Source organism: Felis catus, chromosome D3 (genome assembly GCF_018350175.1).
Source record: "Felis catus isolate Fca126 chromosome D3, F.catus_Fca126_mat1.0, whole genome shotgun sequence".
NCBI classification, from domain to species: Eukaryota; Metazoa; Chordata; class Mammalia; order Carnivora; family Felidae; genus Felis; species Felis catus.
The window spans coordinates 32,542,592-32,559,762 of record NC_058379.1 but is presented as its reverse complement, the minus strand read 5'-3'; the positions used below and the strand labels follow the sequence as shown (position 1 = coordinate 32,559,762).

The 17,171-nt window shown below is 46.3% G+C and overlaps 1 protein-coding gene across 2 annotated transcripts; it reads left to right on the top strand.

The window, feature by feature from the left end:
• Positions 1-178: 178 nt before the first annotated feature.
• Positions 179-16,525, top strand: TUBB6 (tubulin beta 6 class V). 2 transcript variants are annotated; one of them, XM_023241734.2, is made up of 5 exons: positions 326-341; positions 725-833; positions 1,166-1,236; positions 2,702-2,812; positions 15,017-16,525. In XM_023241734.2, the coding sequence occupies exons 4-5, from the start codon at positions 2,752-2,754 to the stop codon at positions 16,078-16,080; spliced, it is 1,125 nt and encodes a 374-aa protein (XP_023097502.2). In that variant the 5' UTR covers positions 326-341; positions 725-833; positions 1,166-1,236; positions 2,702-2,751; the 3' UTR covers positions 16,081-16,525. The 2 variants fall into 2 exon arrangements, with proteins under 2 accessions (XP_003995053.2, XP_023097502.2); XM_003995004.5 differs by lacking the exon at positions 1,166-1,236 and having other exon boundaries at positions 179-341.
• The last annotated feature ends 646 nt before the right edge of the window (positions 16,526-17,171 follow it).

Below are 17,171 nucleotides of genomic sequence, written 5' to 3'. Positions count from 1 at the left end.
AGGGAGGCGCCAGGCCCGCCAGGACCGGAGCAGGCGCGGCCCCAGAGGGCGAGGCCAGGGGTGGGGGCGCGCGAGGAGCTGGGGAGCCGGGGTTGCGCGGGGACCGCGGGGGCGGAGGGGGCGCGGCCGGGGAGGGCGAGGCCCGCAGCTATTGGTCCGGGAGGCCCGGGTGGGGGGGGGTGGAGAGTGAGAGGAGGGTCGAGTCCGGGGGAGCGCGCCGCGGGCCAGCAGTCTCCGCCGCGGTCCGAACAGCTAGTGCCCCGAGCGCAGAGCCGGCGCCCGCCATGAGGGAGATCGTGCACATCCAGGCGGGCCAGTGCGGGAACCAGATTGGCACCAAGGTGGGCCGGGCACTGGGCTTCCCTGCGGGTGGGCAAGCTGGCAGGCCTAGGGTGTCGGGGCTCGACCCCTCGGTGCCGGCGCTCCGGTGCGCACCCTCCGTGCCCCTCGGTCCTCGGAGTCCAACCCTGCCCTGCGCGGCACCCGCGAAGTGCTCGAGGAGTGGCGCGGCCGAGGAGGGGGCGTCACAGCTGGGGACCCCCTGCCCCTCACCCCATCCCCGCTCTAGCTGGGAGCGGCCGCCGGCGGCTCTGGCGCGCCTGGAATTCGGCAGCCGGGCCTCGCGCGCCCTGCCCCGCCCGGCCAGCCCTGGAGTGAGCTGCGGGGGAGGGCGCCCTAGGCTCCGGGTTCTGACCGTCTGTCCCCCTGCCTCGCCCTTCCCAAGTTTTGGGAAGTGATCAGCGATGAACACGGTATCGACCCGGCCGGAGGCTACGTGGGTGACTCGGCGCTACAACTGGAGAGAATCAACGTCTACTACAATGAGTCATCCTGTGAGTAGCGCGGCGCGGCCGGGGCCCCGCCCTTCCCCGTCGGACCCGGTGGTCCCCGCCCGGACCCTGGCGGTCCCCTGCCTGGACCCCGGCCGTCCCCTTCCCGGACCTCGGCCGTCCCCGCCCGGGCCCCGGCCGTCCCCTCCCAGACTTCGGCCGTCCCCTGCCCGGACCCCGGCCGTCCCCCGGCCGTCCCCCGGCCATTTGCCCCTCCGATCCTGGCCATCCCCCCGGCCCCCGCCCAGGATCCTAGCCATCTCTGCCCGGACCCTCGGCCACCCCCCTCTTGGACCTCGGCCATCCCTCTCCCTGACTCGGCCTTCCTCCTCTAGGACCCCGGCCATTTCGCGTCTTCTCCGCCCGATCCCAGACTGGCTCTCTGGATGCCGCCCTCCGCGCAAGGGTAGTTTGCTCTCGGAAAATTTCCCGGGATATAGCAGGATGCCCGGTTCCTTCCTCACTCCCCATGGGGCGGGAAATCCGCCGTCAGTTTATTTCAAAAAGCCGAATTTGGCCTATCACGCGGCTCTGAACTCTTGAACCAGACAACCCGTTAGCTGGTGTTGTGAAATCACTTACTGGGTCTTGTCCGACTTTCTGTTTTGCTTTTTTCTTCAGTTTAAAATGTATCTCTTAATGGAGATTCTAGGCTAAAAATTTGAAAAGCACTCCGTTAAGTGACTCCTCTGCCCCTTTACCAACCTCCCAAAACTCTTAATGCTCCCTGGAAGCTGAAGTTCCGGGTAATTGGTGAAGTTGGGTAAAAACCGCAGGCTGTCGTTTATCCAGGGTTGGGAATCATTTCACCCTTGCCCTGGAGATCTACATATATATTGTGGCTACATGTATGCACTATTTCTGTAACAATTTTATTATAAAAGTGGAATTGTGCCCTTCACAAAACAACAAAAAATGAAGATGTTGAAAAAACACTCAGAAAATGACAGATGCTGCACTTCCATATACGTGACATATAGCCCCAGAAATAATTACTCTGGTTTTTGGAGTCATTTGCTATTTGTCCACACAAGAGCTGGGAAGAGCAGTATACATAAAGCACTGGGTTTTATTCACTCAGCAGCTGTAAGAAAAGGCCTGGATCAGCAGGACATAGAATATGAAATTTCCAGATAGCACTAAAAAATCCAGTGATACATTGCATTTCCTGTTAACCCTTAGGTCCACTTGTTTATATCCTTGCTTCAATGGGGTGTGTGCATTAATAGGACTGGAGTTGTAGAGCAGAGCCTATGGGCAATCATATTAACCCCATCCTCACTAGGGAACAATTTCCTGCCCAAGAGGCATGAAAATGTGCTTGCTAACAATAGGGCTGCACAGCAAATCTCATTCATTAGAGTGTCTTCCAGAAACAGCCTGTGGGCTGGCACCTGCAACAAGGTGCTCAGACTATAGCTTGGATCCATTAGTGTTGTATGTATGAGGGACGAGCCGAAAAGTGGAAAGAATGTCACAGCAACACAGCAGTTTGCTGCAACAGTTTATTTCCATGGAGCTAAAAAAGTAAAACCACCCAGCAGGAAAGAGGTGTCAGGGTGAAGTGGAAAATACAGAAGGCAGGAAGTCAGGAGACCGGATTTCTCATCCTGCTTATTCCCGGAACTTCCTCGCTCTGCCCATTCACACTTGGGCCGGTTCCCTCATCTGAACAATTTAAGGTGGGAATGTGTTGTCCAAGGCCCTTCCCAGTGCTAAGATTCTGTGATTCGAAAAAAGCCGAGTCTGTCTCTAAAGAAACCCTGTTTTGTAGCACCCAGGCAGCTGTGCTGGGGGGACTTGCTACAGGGAAGCCCATCACTCTGGAAACCAGAAAGTAACCCTTGTGGGTGGGCTTTGTTCTCTTCCAGCTCAGAAATACGTGCCCAGGGCTGCCCTGGTGGACTTGGAGCCGGGCACCATGGACAGTGTGCGGTCCGGGCCTTTTGGGCAGCTCTTCCGGCCTGACAACTTCATCTTCGGTGGGTTCCATCTTTCCTGCTTGCTTCTGCTTCTCTTTTTTTTTTTTTTCTTTTTTTTTTAACACCAGACTAATTTATATGCAAGATTAAAAGCATCACGTGGCAAAGAAAAGCTTAGAATGGAAATCAACAGTCCCTAGTGTCATCATAGGGTGCCCCTTTTAATTCTTGTATTTTCTTTAGGAAAGTAATGTCTGTGTCTCTAAATGAAATGCTTATATTTATAGTTCTTTTATTTTTAAGTTTATTTATTTATTTTGAGAGGGGGAGAGGAAAGGCAGAGAGAGGGAGAGAGAGAATCCCAAGCAGGCTCCACACTGTCAGTGCAAAACCCGACATGGGGCTCCAACCCATGAGCCATGAGATTATGACCTGAGCAGAACAAGACTCGGTCACTTAACCAACTGAGCCACCCATGTGCCCCAGCCGATAGTTACTGATTTAACAAGTTTTTTAGACATTAACTTCTTTCTTCCACTTATAAATTGCTATCATAATATGACAGTGATAATTTGTTTTGGTGTGTTACTCATTTTTTAACTTCAGTGTTTTTAGACCTATATTTTTCTTCCATTTCCTATAGACAATTATTTTGCTTTCTTTCTAAAGGCTGGCACCATGTGAATTTTGCTTTGTCAGAATTGGGCAAATCCTTCCCTCCTTCTTCCACCTAAAACATGATAAGATAAAGCACCTGGCCCTCTACACACTCCTAAATAAAATTATATAACATTAAGTGAAATGGTACTGTTAAGTGCTACCAGCCTCCATCACCCTGTAGCCATGGTGTTTAGAGTCCAGGTTACTTGACAAAACATTCAAAGGGGGAATTTTCAAAATATTCAAGAAGAGACAGAATCTTGAAAGATTTTATTCTGCTCCTTTGTAGCAGAATCACTCTGCACCTGTTGTAAAGGTGACTCAGCAAGATGAACATTCACAGAGTTTACGAATCCTTTGGGTATCATCTACTTCCCTGTCACCCTGACAACATACACAACCAATGAGACAGGCAAAACTTCCGATAATAACTTCTTCAAGAGTTGGACCATAATTGACCCTAAGCAGAGACTCTTCTGGACCCTGCTGCCCAATGTGGTAGCCACTAGGCACATGTGGCTATTTAAATTAAAGTTAATAAAAAATTAAATAAAATCAATTCACTTCCTCCATTGTACTAGCTACGTTTCAAGTGCTCAATAATTACATATAGCCAGTGGCTGCCATATTGGATATATGGAACAGTTCCTTCATTGTAGAAAGTTCTATTGGATAGCAGTGCTCAGGACTTAGTAGAGATACTCTACCAAATTGGGGGAACGAAGAGAGAAAATGGAAAGACACTATGTAAACATGTGGCCATACATAGCCATTTCTATCTTGAGAGCCAAGGTAGAGGCTACAGGATGGTGGTAGATGTGAAAGTCTTCCACTCGACAATTGTATTTTAATGTTAGATACCACACATTCACTTCACTTATGTTCTTTTCTCAAAAATTACTAATGTAAGAGTAAGAAATATGCCTGGAGGGAAGAATACTACTTATCAACCGATATACCTCAATCAACAAACACAATTTCAGTGCCTGTAAAAGGCAAAGTGTCTTACAAGCAAATGAGAGACTCCTAAGGCTGATCTGTGGCTTAAAGTTACTATGGTATAGAAATTAAATGTATCAAAGATCTACTTTTCAACCCCTTCTCTGGAAGGGATAGAGATAGTTTCACTGAGGGTAACAGATAATCCTTTGTCATTTAAACCCTATGTATCTAGAGTATTCTCATGCAAAGTGCTTGATACATATGATCAACATCCTAGGAATGCAAGGATGGTTCAACATTGAGAAGCCAGCTAATAGATTAAGAGAAACAACACCTTAATAGGTGCCCAAAAATATTTGATAAAACTCAGTATGTGTTCCTGACTTGTATAAGACAAAAACACTTCTGCACAAGCTGGAAATAGAAAGAATTTAAGAATTACCTACTAAGGGGCACCTGGGTGGCTCAGTCAGTTAAACATCTGACTTCAGCTCAGGTCATGATCTTGTGGTTTGTGGGTTTGAGCCCCACATTAAGCTGTCTACTGTCTGCGTAGAGCCTGCTTTGGCTCCTCCTCCTCCCTGTCTCTCTGCCGCTCCCCACATGTTCTCTGTCAAAAATAAAGAAACATTAAAGAAAAAAGAATTATCTACCAAAATACATAATTATGCCATACTCACTGGTGAAACATTAGAAGTATTCCCAGCAAAGTCAGGTATGAGAAAAAGATGTCCACTGTCTCTTCTATATTCCATGTTTTGAAGGTTCTAGCCAGTGCATAAAGACCAGAGAAAGAAAAGAGATACAAACCATTTAAAGGAAAAGACAAAATTGTTATTTGAAGGTGGAATGATCCTCTTGGATTTTTCCAGATGGGCTGTCCAATGAACAGTGATTAGCATTTATGAGACCTCCCTAAGGCAACCAGACACAAGATAAAAAGACTCAGACATTTTGCTATGAGTGACCAACTGTCCTGATTTGCCTGGGACTGGGAGGTTTCCCAGGACACTACACTTTCCAGTGTTGAAACTGGTGAAGTTCCAGGCAAACTGGGACAAATTGATCTCCTTAAAGGCAATAATCAACTGTAAAATATAATGGGAAAATACCCTCTTCACACTAGGATAACAAAAGTTATACCTAGGGACAAAATTTACCAGTAATTGGGAATGAGGAGGAGTCATTAAAACAAGACATTTTTCTCCCAACAGACTGGCTAATAGTTTAAAATCTAACAGCTAGTGTTGGTGAAGGTGTTTGGGGGAAATGACAGTTTCAAGCATTGTCAGAGAACAGCTTAATGGGTTCAGCAAATCAAGAATTTTGATTCAACAGTTTCAGTTTAAGGAATTTGTCCTACAGAAATGCTTGCTCATGCATCCATGGGCGATGCATGTTGGTTTCTAGAAGAGCTGAACCCCTTTGCCCACCCCCACCCCCTTGCCCTTACCACCAGCTGGTGTCAGTCTCTGTCAGTTCAGTGGACTGCTCCCTTGGGGCCTTGTGATAAATAGACTTGGCTTGGAGAACAATATTCTGTATGCTCTAGAGGAAATAAGGATGACTCCCCCCTGTTTGCTTAATACAGATCAGTGCCGTCTTTCACCTTCTCTTAGTAAGTGGGTCTAGATTCTTAGCAGATGTAGACTCTTTGTAAGCCCTTTGAGTGAAATTAGCCAAAAAGAGAGAGCGCTGAATGGGGACAAGGGAAACTTGGTGGCTAATTTCGGCTCTGCCACCTCTGCTGCCATCAGTCCCCTTCTCTGGGCTCCTTCAGTTTTACAGTCTGTGGAATGAAGGGCCCCCAAGCATCTGGGCCTCTGTAAGAATCTGAGGGAAGCAATAGCCTGTGCCTGCCACCTGCACAGAACTACACCCCCACAGAGAATTCTGCTCGGTTTCTTCCCTTAAAGTTTCAATTAATTTCTGGTAAGAATCTGAGAGGATAGCTAAGTTGTCTTTTTTTTTTTTAATTTACATTTTAGTTAACATCCTGTGCAATATTGGTTCCAGGAGTGGAATTCAGTGATTCATCACTTACCTACAATACCCAGTGCTCATTACAAGTGCCTCCTTAGTACCCATCACCCATCTAGCCCATCCTCCACCCCTCCCTCTATCAATCCACAGTTTATTCTCTATTGTTAAGAGTCTCTTGTGGCTTGTTTCCCTCTCTTCTCTTACTCCCTTCCCATATGTTCATCTGTTTTTTTCTTAAATTCCACATATGAGTGAAATCATATGGTGTCTTTCTCTGATTGACTTACCTCGCTTAGCATGATACATTCTAGTTCCAACCACGTCATTGCAAATGGCAAGGTGTGTGTGTGTGTGTGTGTGTGTGTGTAAAGATGTGGAATATGTAATATATTCAGGAGGATAGCTAAGGTTTCTCAAACCTGAATTACAGTTGGCTGAATCTGCCTCAGTCTCAGTAAGTGTTACCAAACAAAATTAATAGAATTCATCAAGAAAAGTATATAGTTGACCCTTGAAAAATGCAGAGGTTAAGGGGTGCTGACACCCTGCATGTCAAAAGTTTACTTACAATTTTTGACTCTCCCCAAACTTAACTACGGTTGACTGGAAGTCTTAGTGACTATATAAGCAGTCGATTAACACATATTTTGTAAGTTGGGTGTATTCTGTAGTGTATTTTTACAATAAAGCAAGCTAGAGAAAAGAAAATGTTATTAAGAAAATCATAAGGAAGAGGGGCGCCTGGGTGCCTTAGTCGGTTAAGCATCCAACTTCCGCTCAGGTCATGATCTCGCGGTCTGTGAGTTCGAGCTCCGCATCAGGCTCTGTGCTGACAGCTCAGAGCCTGGAGCCTGTTTCAGATTCTGTGTCTCCCTCTCTCTCTGACCCTCCCCCGTTCATGCTCTGTCTCTGTCTCAAAAATAAATAAACGTTAAAAAAATTTTTTTTTAAATCATAAGGAAGAGAAAATACTTTTACAGTACTGTACTTATGTATCAAAAAGAACCTGTGCATAAGTGGACCCATGCAGTTCAAGCCTGTGTAGTTCAAGGGTCACCTGTACTACTCTTTTGATGGGCAGTACATGGTAGGAAATTCAAAAGAACTGAAGGCATATACAGTGGAAAACTTGTCCCTCACTTCTCCGTCCACTTAGTTCCCTCCCAGGAGGCCGGCTCCTGCTGCTGACCTCGAAGGTGCCCTTCCTGAAGCTTGTGCACAGTAGAAGCAAATACATGAGTCTGTGAGTCTGAATATGTAAAAATATGATAAAGTTTTATGTATGTAAAATACATGGCTTTCCTGCTTCTAGGAAGGATATGAAACCGCATAAAGACAGCTTTAAAATGTGACCAGTTACTTATTTTCTACCATTTATTTTTGAGAGACAGAGTGCTAGTGGAGGAGGGGCAGAGAGAGGGAGACACAGAATCTGAAGCAGCTCCAGGCTCTGGGCTGTCAGCACAGAGCCCGAGGTGGGGCTCGAACTCACATACCGTGAGATCATGACCTGAGATAAAGTCAGATGCTTAACCAACTGAGCCATCCAGGTGCCCCAAAGTGTGGCCATTTAAAACACAGAGTGAACTGTGAGAATTCATTCACTTGTGGCTGAGAATTCATTTAAGCTATAGGTTTCTGGCAACTAAATTCAAAACAGGAAGCCCAGTAAAGGACACAGTGGTCGTCATCATAAAAGGGAATATACCACTCTTTTAAAAAGGAGATCCCCCTTCTTTCTACATTATTTGTATTTGTTTTTTTTTTAATTTTTACTTTGCCTTTTTCAACAAAAGCTAATAAAGAACCACATTATTAAAAACCAAGAACTAGAGTAAAAAAATCATAAAATTTTATGATTTTAAAATCGATAATTCTTAATAGTTACATAATGTGTAATTATTTCATAATGGCCAATAATCAGGGAGTCACTTCTTACCTAATTTTGCTCTAAGAAAGAATATAGTAAGGGGCTTGGGTGGCTCAGTCGGTTGAGTGTCCGACTTCAGCTCAGGTCATGATCTCACGGATCGTGGATTCGGGCCCGCATCAGGCTCTGTGCTGACAGCTCAGAGCCTGGAACCTGCTCTGGATTCTTTGTCTCCTTCTCTCTCTGACCCTTCCCTGCTCACACACTCTCTCTGTCTCTCAAAAATAAATAAAATGTTAAAGAAAGGAAGAATATAGTATTCTGGCTCAGTCAGTGGAGCATGAGACTTTTGATCTCAGGGTAGCGAGATCTCAAGGCCTGCCTTGGATGTAGAATTTAAAAAAAAAAAAAAAGAAAGAATATAGTAATATAGAATCTGGATATTTGCATCTTGGTTCACATAAATTGGTCTGTGTTTCTAACTCTGATCACAGAATAGATCCTCAAAAGCAAAGTTATTGGGTCAGAGCCTATTTGAACATATTTAAGCCCATTATATATATTGCTTTAAATGGGTTAATGCCACTAGCAGTGTTTGAGAGCACAATTTTTGCTCTGCTTTTGCCTGAGAAATGTATCAACTGAGGGTCTCTGAGCAATATAATTGAAACTGCTTTATAGGAAATGGAAAAAGATCTCTGAATTTGGAGAGTCTGTATAAATTGCACAGATTGTCAGTTTAAGAAAAGAGAAACTTACACTCACGTAAACAGGATTGACACATAAAGAAACCTGAAAACCCAATATTAAAATACAACTCAGTAAACCTTGTTCCCATAGGGAGGGGCGGTTAGCTGAAACACACACACACACACACACACACACACACACACACGCACACACACTTATTGCTTCTTGAGGGAAAATAGAAAAAAATTATCCAGTTTTACATTGTTTAAATTTAAGATGTCAAACTTATACTTGTTACATTGGGCTTTGTGTAACATTGGTATGTTTTATTTCTTAAAATGGGTGGTGTAGGTATTTATTATGCTTCATATGCTTTTACATGCCTTAAGTCTGTCATGAGAAAAATGTTGGCATGGATGAAGCATGGCTCTTGTTTATGCACTTTCTGGAGGTTTCTGATAGGACTCGGGAGACCAACCACCTTCTCTGGCTCACTTGCCCCCCACCCAACCCAGATGTCCGGTCAGGGTCAGGCCTCCCTTTGGCCATCACTCCCGTGCAGCCAGGACCTGTTGAACTTTTAGAGTCTTTATGAAACTGATTCAAACTATTGAAGTCGTGGGAAGCTGGTTTCTCATGGCAGCAGCTTCAGTGATCGTGGAGGTTTTCTTTGGCCTAATGTATTTGAACTGAAGACTGAGAGAGCCTAAGAAGGTCTGGTCTTGTCTTTCTAGCTGTCAGTAAGTGGGACAAAAAAGATTAAGAACAAATTAACACAGACCTACGATGACCAGCTAATGATCTAATTCACTGTCCTTACAAACCTTCAAGAATGTTAGAAATGACATTTTGCATTTAAATTGTCTCCAGGATTGTTTGATATCTTTGCTTCTTTGTTATCCTTAGTTTTGATTCAGAATATTTAAAAATTTTTAAGATCGTACTGCTGTGAAATAGCTTTTATAGTAATTTTTAAAGCTGACACTATTTTTACTTCAGAATTGTTTTTTAAATGAATGTTCTTATTTTGTTAAAATGGCACACTCGTTAGGAGGAATGGAGAAGTGTCCCCAACGTATAAACACACTATGCTGTTTGGCAAAATAGTTGTTTTTAAGTCACCCTCCAGTTAATAAAAGAGGTAGAATTGTCTTTGGGAAATGGCTCATCCCCCATTAGCTTTAGAGCTCATTTTTTTTCAGAGCTGGCAAATTACAGTAAACCAGTGTCATTCCATTTCTAGGTATAGATGAAGTGTTGTTTTTTTAATTTCTATTTATTTTGGGGTGGTTTTAAAAAAACAGACTTGAAGTAATATATAACTTTGAAAGTGAAAGTTATCGGCATTTAAGTTTTGCACATGAATATACTTGACAAAAACAAACCCTTTTTCTTAATGAATCACTGGTCGTATTAGCGGTCATGCCCAGGGACAGTGAGAGAGAGTTTTGTGGGAGAAAATGGAGTAACAGAAAGCCTCTTTCTGCACATGTAACTTTCCCTTCCAGATTCGGGGTTAGAGGGCTTCAGGGAGCACTTGATCCCTCACCCAGTGTGAGCAGGAGGTAAACCAGAGGGTAGACTCAGAAAGCCCTGGGGACCTGTTGCCACCCGCCTGCAGCCTTGTGTTCTACGGTCCCGAGCCACTGATTAATGTCACAACATCTCATTACAGAACATGTTCAACTCATGACCCCCAAATATTTAACTGGGAACATCTGTTGCTACGAGACAGTGGCAAAATATTTTCAGAAGTCACTAGCTTCTTTTTTGTCAAGAGCAGAGAAAACCTTGTGGCTAATTATGCTGTAAATACTGAGGAAGCCAAGTGAGCTGTGTGAGCTGGACGAGGAGTCAAGTTCAGGGAGCTTGACTTGCTGTGATTGCACGTCTGCCTGCAGCCACCTACCTGCTGCCGATTGCTGGTTTCTACTCTGTTTTAATGAAATCATCTCCAGCAATTTGACAATTGCACTCATGTTCTTTCCTTCGTGAAGGTGCGCCAGTCCTAGACTGAGCTCCATGGACGAGCATGGGTCCCCGCCCTTGTTCTTCCTGGTTCCTCTGGTGCGTCTGGCCGGACTGCTGCCTGCTAGCTTGGGTGGGGAAAGGTGGACAGCAGTTAGTGGGGGCACAGGAAGGCAACGACCATTTTTGAGCCAGCTGGGCAGGAAAACAGACTATCTGTGTTTGTAAGAGAGAACGCAGTTGCCTCCTGGACGAGGAAGTGGCCACCAGGAGGGCTGAGGTGGCCAGTGCTCTTGGGATGAGCTGCAAGCATAGAGGGGCTTGCCCCGTGCCCGTGGGGCACATGGAACATGGTGCTGCCATGCCTGTCATCTTGGTGCCTTTGACCAGCCAGACAGGGCAAAGGCAACAGGAGTGAGTGGCTGATCTCCCTTATGAGGTGGGGCCGAGACAGACGAGCAAGGGGCCACCTGCGCCTCCTTCTGATGGGCAGTCCTGCCCTCCTGGACACATCGCTACTTAATATTGACATGTGTTTCATGTTTTCGACACAAAGTTAAAACTGCACAGTTTTCTCTTCAAATACACAGGGGTGTAGGGTAAAACTGGATCCCCCTCATCCCTAGTGCCGGTGACCCTGAGATTTTATTCCCCGGGGCTAACTAGTGCTGTACACGGTGCAGATGTGTCCCACCTGACCTTTTCCCACATACACATGCACACACACGTGCACATGCGCACACACACACACAGGCAGTTGATTTGGTTTTCAGAAAATGTGATCATGCTACTCATACCATTTTGCAGCTTTTTAAGGAGTTCATTAACATAACGGGGACATTCCCTGTGACTGTCACCGTGCCTTTCTGCTGCATGGGTGTCCTCATGTAGTAATCCCCCCACTTACTGCTGTTTTTAAAACTCCCCGTAAAGGCACATTTTCATATTTTAATTTTCTCTCGATTATCATAAGAGACGTGCTTGTTTCGTTAAATTTTTATAAGCAATATGAATGTGGAAAGTTCACTCTCCTATTATCCCATCCTTCAGAGACAACCACAGTTACTGGGTCGCTGTGTATTTCTTCAATTTATTTCCTAAATGCAACTTTAAATGTTCTAATAAAGTCTAAAATATTCATTTTGCTAGCTAGGTAAAACATCTGCTTGGCCCAGGACTCAAAGGGAGCAAAAGGGCGCACAGTGAAAACGTGGTCTCATTCCGACCCCGAGCTGGTGCCCACCCAGGCTCCTTCCCAGAGGCAGCCCTCCAGGATTTGTGCGGTCACTCTGTGCCTATAGCAGCAGATACATACCTGTTACACGCATACAATGACAGCCAACTGCATACACCATTTGGTACTTCGGGGTTCTTTTTTTCCTCCTTAGCAATATACGCAGGACTAGGGCTGATGGCTGATTGTATTCTGTCACATAGATACCATCATTGATTTACGTCCTCTGTTAAAAGGTATTTCGGTTGTTTCCTTTTTTCTTTACTATTGCAAACTGCTCCTTGGCGAGTACTTGTCTGCATGCCATTTTCCACGTGTGTGGGTGGATCTATCCAGGCAAATTTGTAGAAATAAAATTGCTGAGTCTAAGGGGACTAATTCTGATACATATGCTAAACTGTTCTCCATAGAGGGTAGTCCCTGTTATGCCTCTCCGCAGTCTGGCAGTGTGGAGGGGCCTTCCCCCAACTCTGGCCAACAGTATCAGCAAGCTTTTGGATCAGTTTCAGCTTCACAGGGAAGAAACTGAATCTCCTTGTTTTCATGTGCATTCCCCTTGTGAGGAATACATCAGATATTTAAGTTTTTTGAATTTCCTTCCCTGTGAACTGTTTCTGTCCTTTGCCCATCTTCCTAAAAGTTTTTCCTTACTGATCTGTAGGCCTTCTTTAGATATTTAAGGCGGGTGTCCCTCTGTATGTGATACAAGTCACTGGTAGTCAACACATTTTAAACTTACTTAAGAATCACAGGATTTGGGTTGTTTTTCTTGTTTTACAGACGTCCACTTAACACCCACAGTATTTAGCACTGATAGAAGCTGTGGAAACCTCAAGGAAATTTGCGATAAGACTCATTCCTCCAAAAGTAGGCCCTTGTGTAAGGCCACGCCCACAGTACACTGCAGAATCCAGGGAGGCTGGCAGCAGACCTCAGTGAGAGGGCCCTCGCCCCACAGTGCGTGAGTGCCTCCAAAGTGCCTGCTTGTCTCACTTGACGCAGCACTGGGCTGCTCCCGGGAGGCAGCCTACGTGGTGTCACTGCTGCCCGGCTCAGCTCCCCACTGGTGTCTCTGGCGTCAGGTATGGACCTGCCCACCCGGAGCACAGAAGCTGGTCTCTGGACGGTGGTGGTGGATTGTTGCCACCAGCTGGGTAGAGACAAAAATCAAGTGAACATCTTTGGAATAAGTGGGCAGAGGTCCATACGGTGTGATTCCTGCGCTGGCTTAGCTCTGAGCGGAAGGACAGACAGGCCTTTGGTATCTCTTCTTCCTCTCATTTTCTGTGTCCACTTGACACAATCCAATCACCTGCCAGCTCCCATGGCACATCCTGGTCCTTTTCAGAAATTCCCTACGTAGGGAAAGTTTGATAAGGATGCTAACAAATTTGTTTTTAATTTTTTTTTTAATTTTTTTTTTCAACGTTTATTTATTTTTGGGACAGAGAGAGACAGAGCATGAACGGGGGAGGGGCAGAGAGAGAGGGAGACACAGAATCGGAAACAGGCTCCAGGCTCTGAGCCATCAGCCCAGAGCCCGACGTGGGGCTCGAACTCACGGAGCGCGAGCGAGATCGTGACCTGGCTGAAGTCGGACGCTTAACCGACTGTGCCACCCAGGCGCCCCTGTTTTTAAATTTTTTATACATGATCCTTTTCAAAACTAGATTTGAATACACCTGCTTACTAAATACACAAAACGCTTTTTAATAACCTTCCTTGCTTCTTAAATAACTTTTAATTTTACCTATATATTACATTGCCTTGTTACCAGTTAAAATAATGAGAAACCAGCAGTGCCTTGTTTAAATAGTTCTAGGGGTGCCTCGGTAGCTCAGTCAGTTAAGCGACTGACTCTTGATTTCTGCCCGGGTCATGACTACACAGTCGTGGGATCGAGCCCCATATGGGGCTCGTGCTGGGCGTGAACGCTGCTTGGGATTCTCTCTTCCCCTCTCCCTCCGCCCCTCCCCACCTTGCGTGTTCTCTCTAAAAAAAATTTTTTTTAAATAAAGTTGATAATATTATCTCTTACCATCCATCAGAGGAGTAAAACCAGGCATGGAGGTGGGGGAAAGGGACCACATTCATCATGAGCCTGAGGAGTCAGCACCAAGCACTGACTTGACTACTTTTCATAATTTACTCTACAGTGTGCCCTAGAATTTAGTTCTCAGTGGTTTTTCTAATAATTCTTTTTTTTTTTCTGTTTTCTCTTTTGTAATAAGGTAACTAGTTCTAAATATGGTGGCCTGGAGGTCCCATAGAAAAAAGCAAGTGGGGTGTTAACAGTATGTATAACAGCATATTTACAGGGTAGTAACATGCGGATTTCTTTTTTTTTTTTTTCTGTCTAATAATTCTTGAAGTGAGTATTAACGTATTGATTTAGATTGAAAGAGTCTTATAATTTTTTTTTTTTTTCAGAAAGTGAGTCCAGTTTGGATGATTGCTCTGATAATTAGGACTGCCCTTGCCAGTCAGAGTATATGGCTTGTATTTTTTATAACCCGAATAAGCTAAACTCCAACCTAAAAATTCTTTCCAGTGAAAATATATATAAAACATTTAATTGAGAAACCGTATTGGCAAAGTTGTATTGGAATATTTCCATTTTCCCAACTCGATCCAAGTACATTGGATTAAGGAAAGTGCCTTTAAGTAAAATGGTCTCGGCCTGCGGTAAGCCCTGGTGGTAAAGCCTTTTGGTATCTGCCAGAAACAGAAGAGAATGAACCAACGCAGGTTGTTTGCGGCGCTGCTTTCCACGGAATTGAGTTTGGGGCTGAAAGAGGTGTTTTTCCCCCGACCGTCTTAAAAGTGTGAACAACAGCATCACCACCCCGACCCCCACCCCCACCCCCCCGTGCAGCCCTACTGAAATTGTGTGCCACTCTCTTGTGCTTTGTCCCAGGACAAACGGGCGCGGGCAACAACTGGGCGAAGGGGCACTACACGGAAGGTGCCGAGCTGGTGGATTCGGTGCTCGACGTGGTGAGGAAGGAGTGCGAGCACTGCGACTGCCTGCAGGGCTTCCAGCTCACGCACTCGCTGGGCGGGGGCACGGGCTCCGGCATGGGCACGCTGCTCATCAGCAAGATCCGCGAGGAGTACCCCGACAGGATCATGAACACCTTCAGCGTCATGCCCTCGCCCAAGGTGTCGGACACGGTGGTGGAGCCCTACAACGCCACCCTGTCGGTGCACCAGCTGGTGGAGAACACGGACGAGACGTACTGCATCGACAACGAGGCCCTCTACGACATCTGCTTCCGCACGCTCAAGCTGACCACGCCCACCTACGGCGACCTCAACCACCTGGTGTCGGCCACCATGAGCGGCGTCACCACGTCCCTGCGCTTCCCCGGCCAGCTGAATGCCGACCTGCGCAAGCTGGCCGTGAACATGGTGCCCTTCCCGCGCCTGCACTTCTTCATGCCCGGCTTCGCGCCGCTCACGGCCCGCGGCAGCCAGCAGTACCGCGCGCTCACCGTGCCCGAACTGACGCAGCAGATGTTCGACGCCAAGAACATGATGGCGGCGTGCGACCCGCGCCACGGCCGCTACCTGACCGTGGCCACCGTCTTCCGGGGCCCCATGTCCATGAAGGAGGTGGACGAGCAGATGCTGGCCATCCAGAACAAGAACAGCAGCTACTTCGTCGAGTGGATCCCCAATAACGTCAAGGTGGCCGTGTGCGACATCCCGCCGCGCGGCCTCAAGATGGCCTCCACCTTCATCGGCAACAGCACGGCCATCCAGGAGCTGTTCAAGCGCATCTCGGAGCAGTTTTCCGCCATGTTCCGGCGCAAGGCTTTCCTGCACTGGTTCACGGGAGAGGGCATGGATGAGATGGAGTTCACAGAAGCAGAGAGCAACATGAACGACCTGGTGTCCGAGTACCAGCAGTATCAAGAAGCCACGGCCAGTGATGGTGAGGAAGCTTTTGAAGACGATGAGGAGGAGATCAATGAATAGAGGCGCCTCCCTGTCTCGGATACCACAGTTCAGATGTTCTTCCTTTAACTCCAGAGCATTGTGACCCTAACGGCCGCCACATGGTGCTCTGCTCTGTGTGGGTCCAGGCCCCTCACCAGTGCTACAGAATTGCACTATCAGCCCTCTGGAATGAAGCAAGTACATCAGAATAGCAGAGAATTGGCAGTCCTACCCAATCAAGAGATCAGACGACAGATTTTCTACTGGAAGACTTGAAACAATGAACGGGCCATCGATGAAGGGCTAAATGACTTGACCTCGCCTTCTGTTTAGTGTTCGACCATGCTGAGAATTAGCAAGGAAGCCAGAAACCCTGTTTTTCATCCTTTGTGATGAAACCTAAAGCTGTGCAGTGTTGCCTTATATTGAGAATGCAGTATGGAACTTTAAAACAACCTATTCGTAATAAAACACTAAAATTTTTTCTTTGCCTCTTCCAGCCTCTGTTTCCAGTAGATTTGTTACTTTGTGTTGTTATAAGGGTTACTTGGGTACCCTGTCTCTTCCTGGGGTGAAGTGCCTCTGCCACTAAGTGAATGAACTCAGAGGAAAGACTTTCCTTGAACTGCAGGCTTTTTAAGGGTGGCAGCATGAAAGCAGCACACACAAAAATAAAAGCCCATCATCCCCATTCGCAACCAGCACTTAGACCTCCCACAGAATCTTTCACCTCCCTGTGTCATGTCCTGGTCAGTCCCAACCTTCCCTAATAGCTGGGCTAAGATTTGCCAGAGGAGCTACAGAAAATGACCTGCCAGCTTCCAGCCAAAGCCAGGGGGATGTGCAAGCTCTTGGTGGGTGAGGGGGCACCAGGCAGGGCCAGCTTTGAGAGCTGTGTGCTTCCTTCCAGGAGCACTCAGGGCCAGGGCAGAGACTGAGGGCTGTTTTCTGTATAACAGATCACCACCTTACAGTTTCTAAAACTTGACACAACTTCTGTAAGAGGTCTTGTAAAGCCAGACTCCACAGGACATGACCAGGCTAGTCCTACTAATTAGCAGACATCGCTGTTCACCTTTGTCTCTGGTTTCTTTCTTTCAGCCCCTTTGAAGTTAGCTGTGAACATGTGA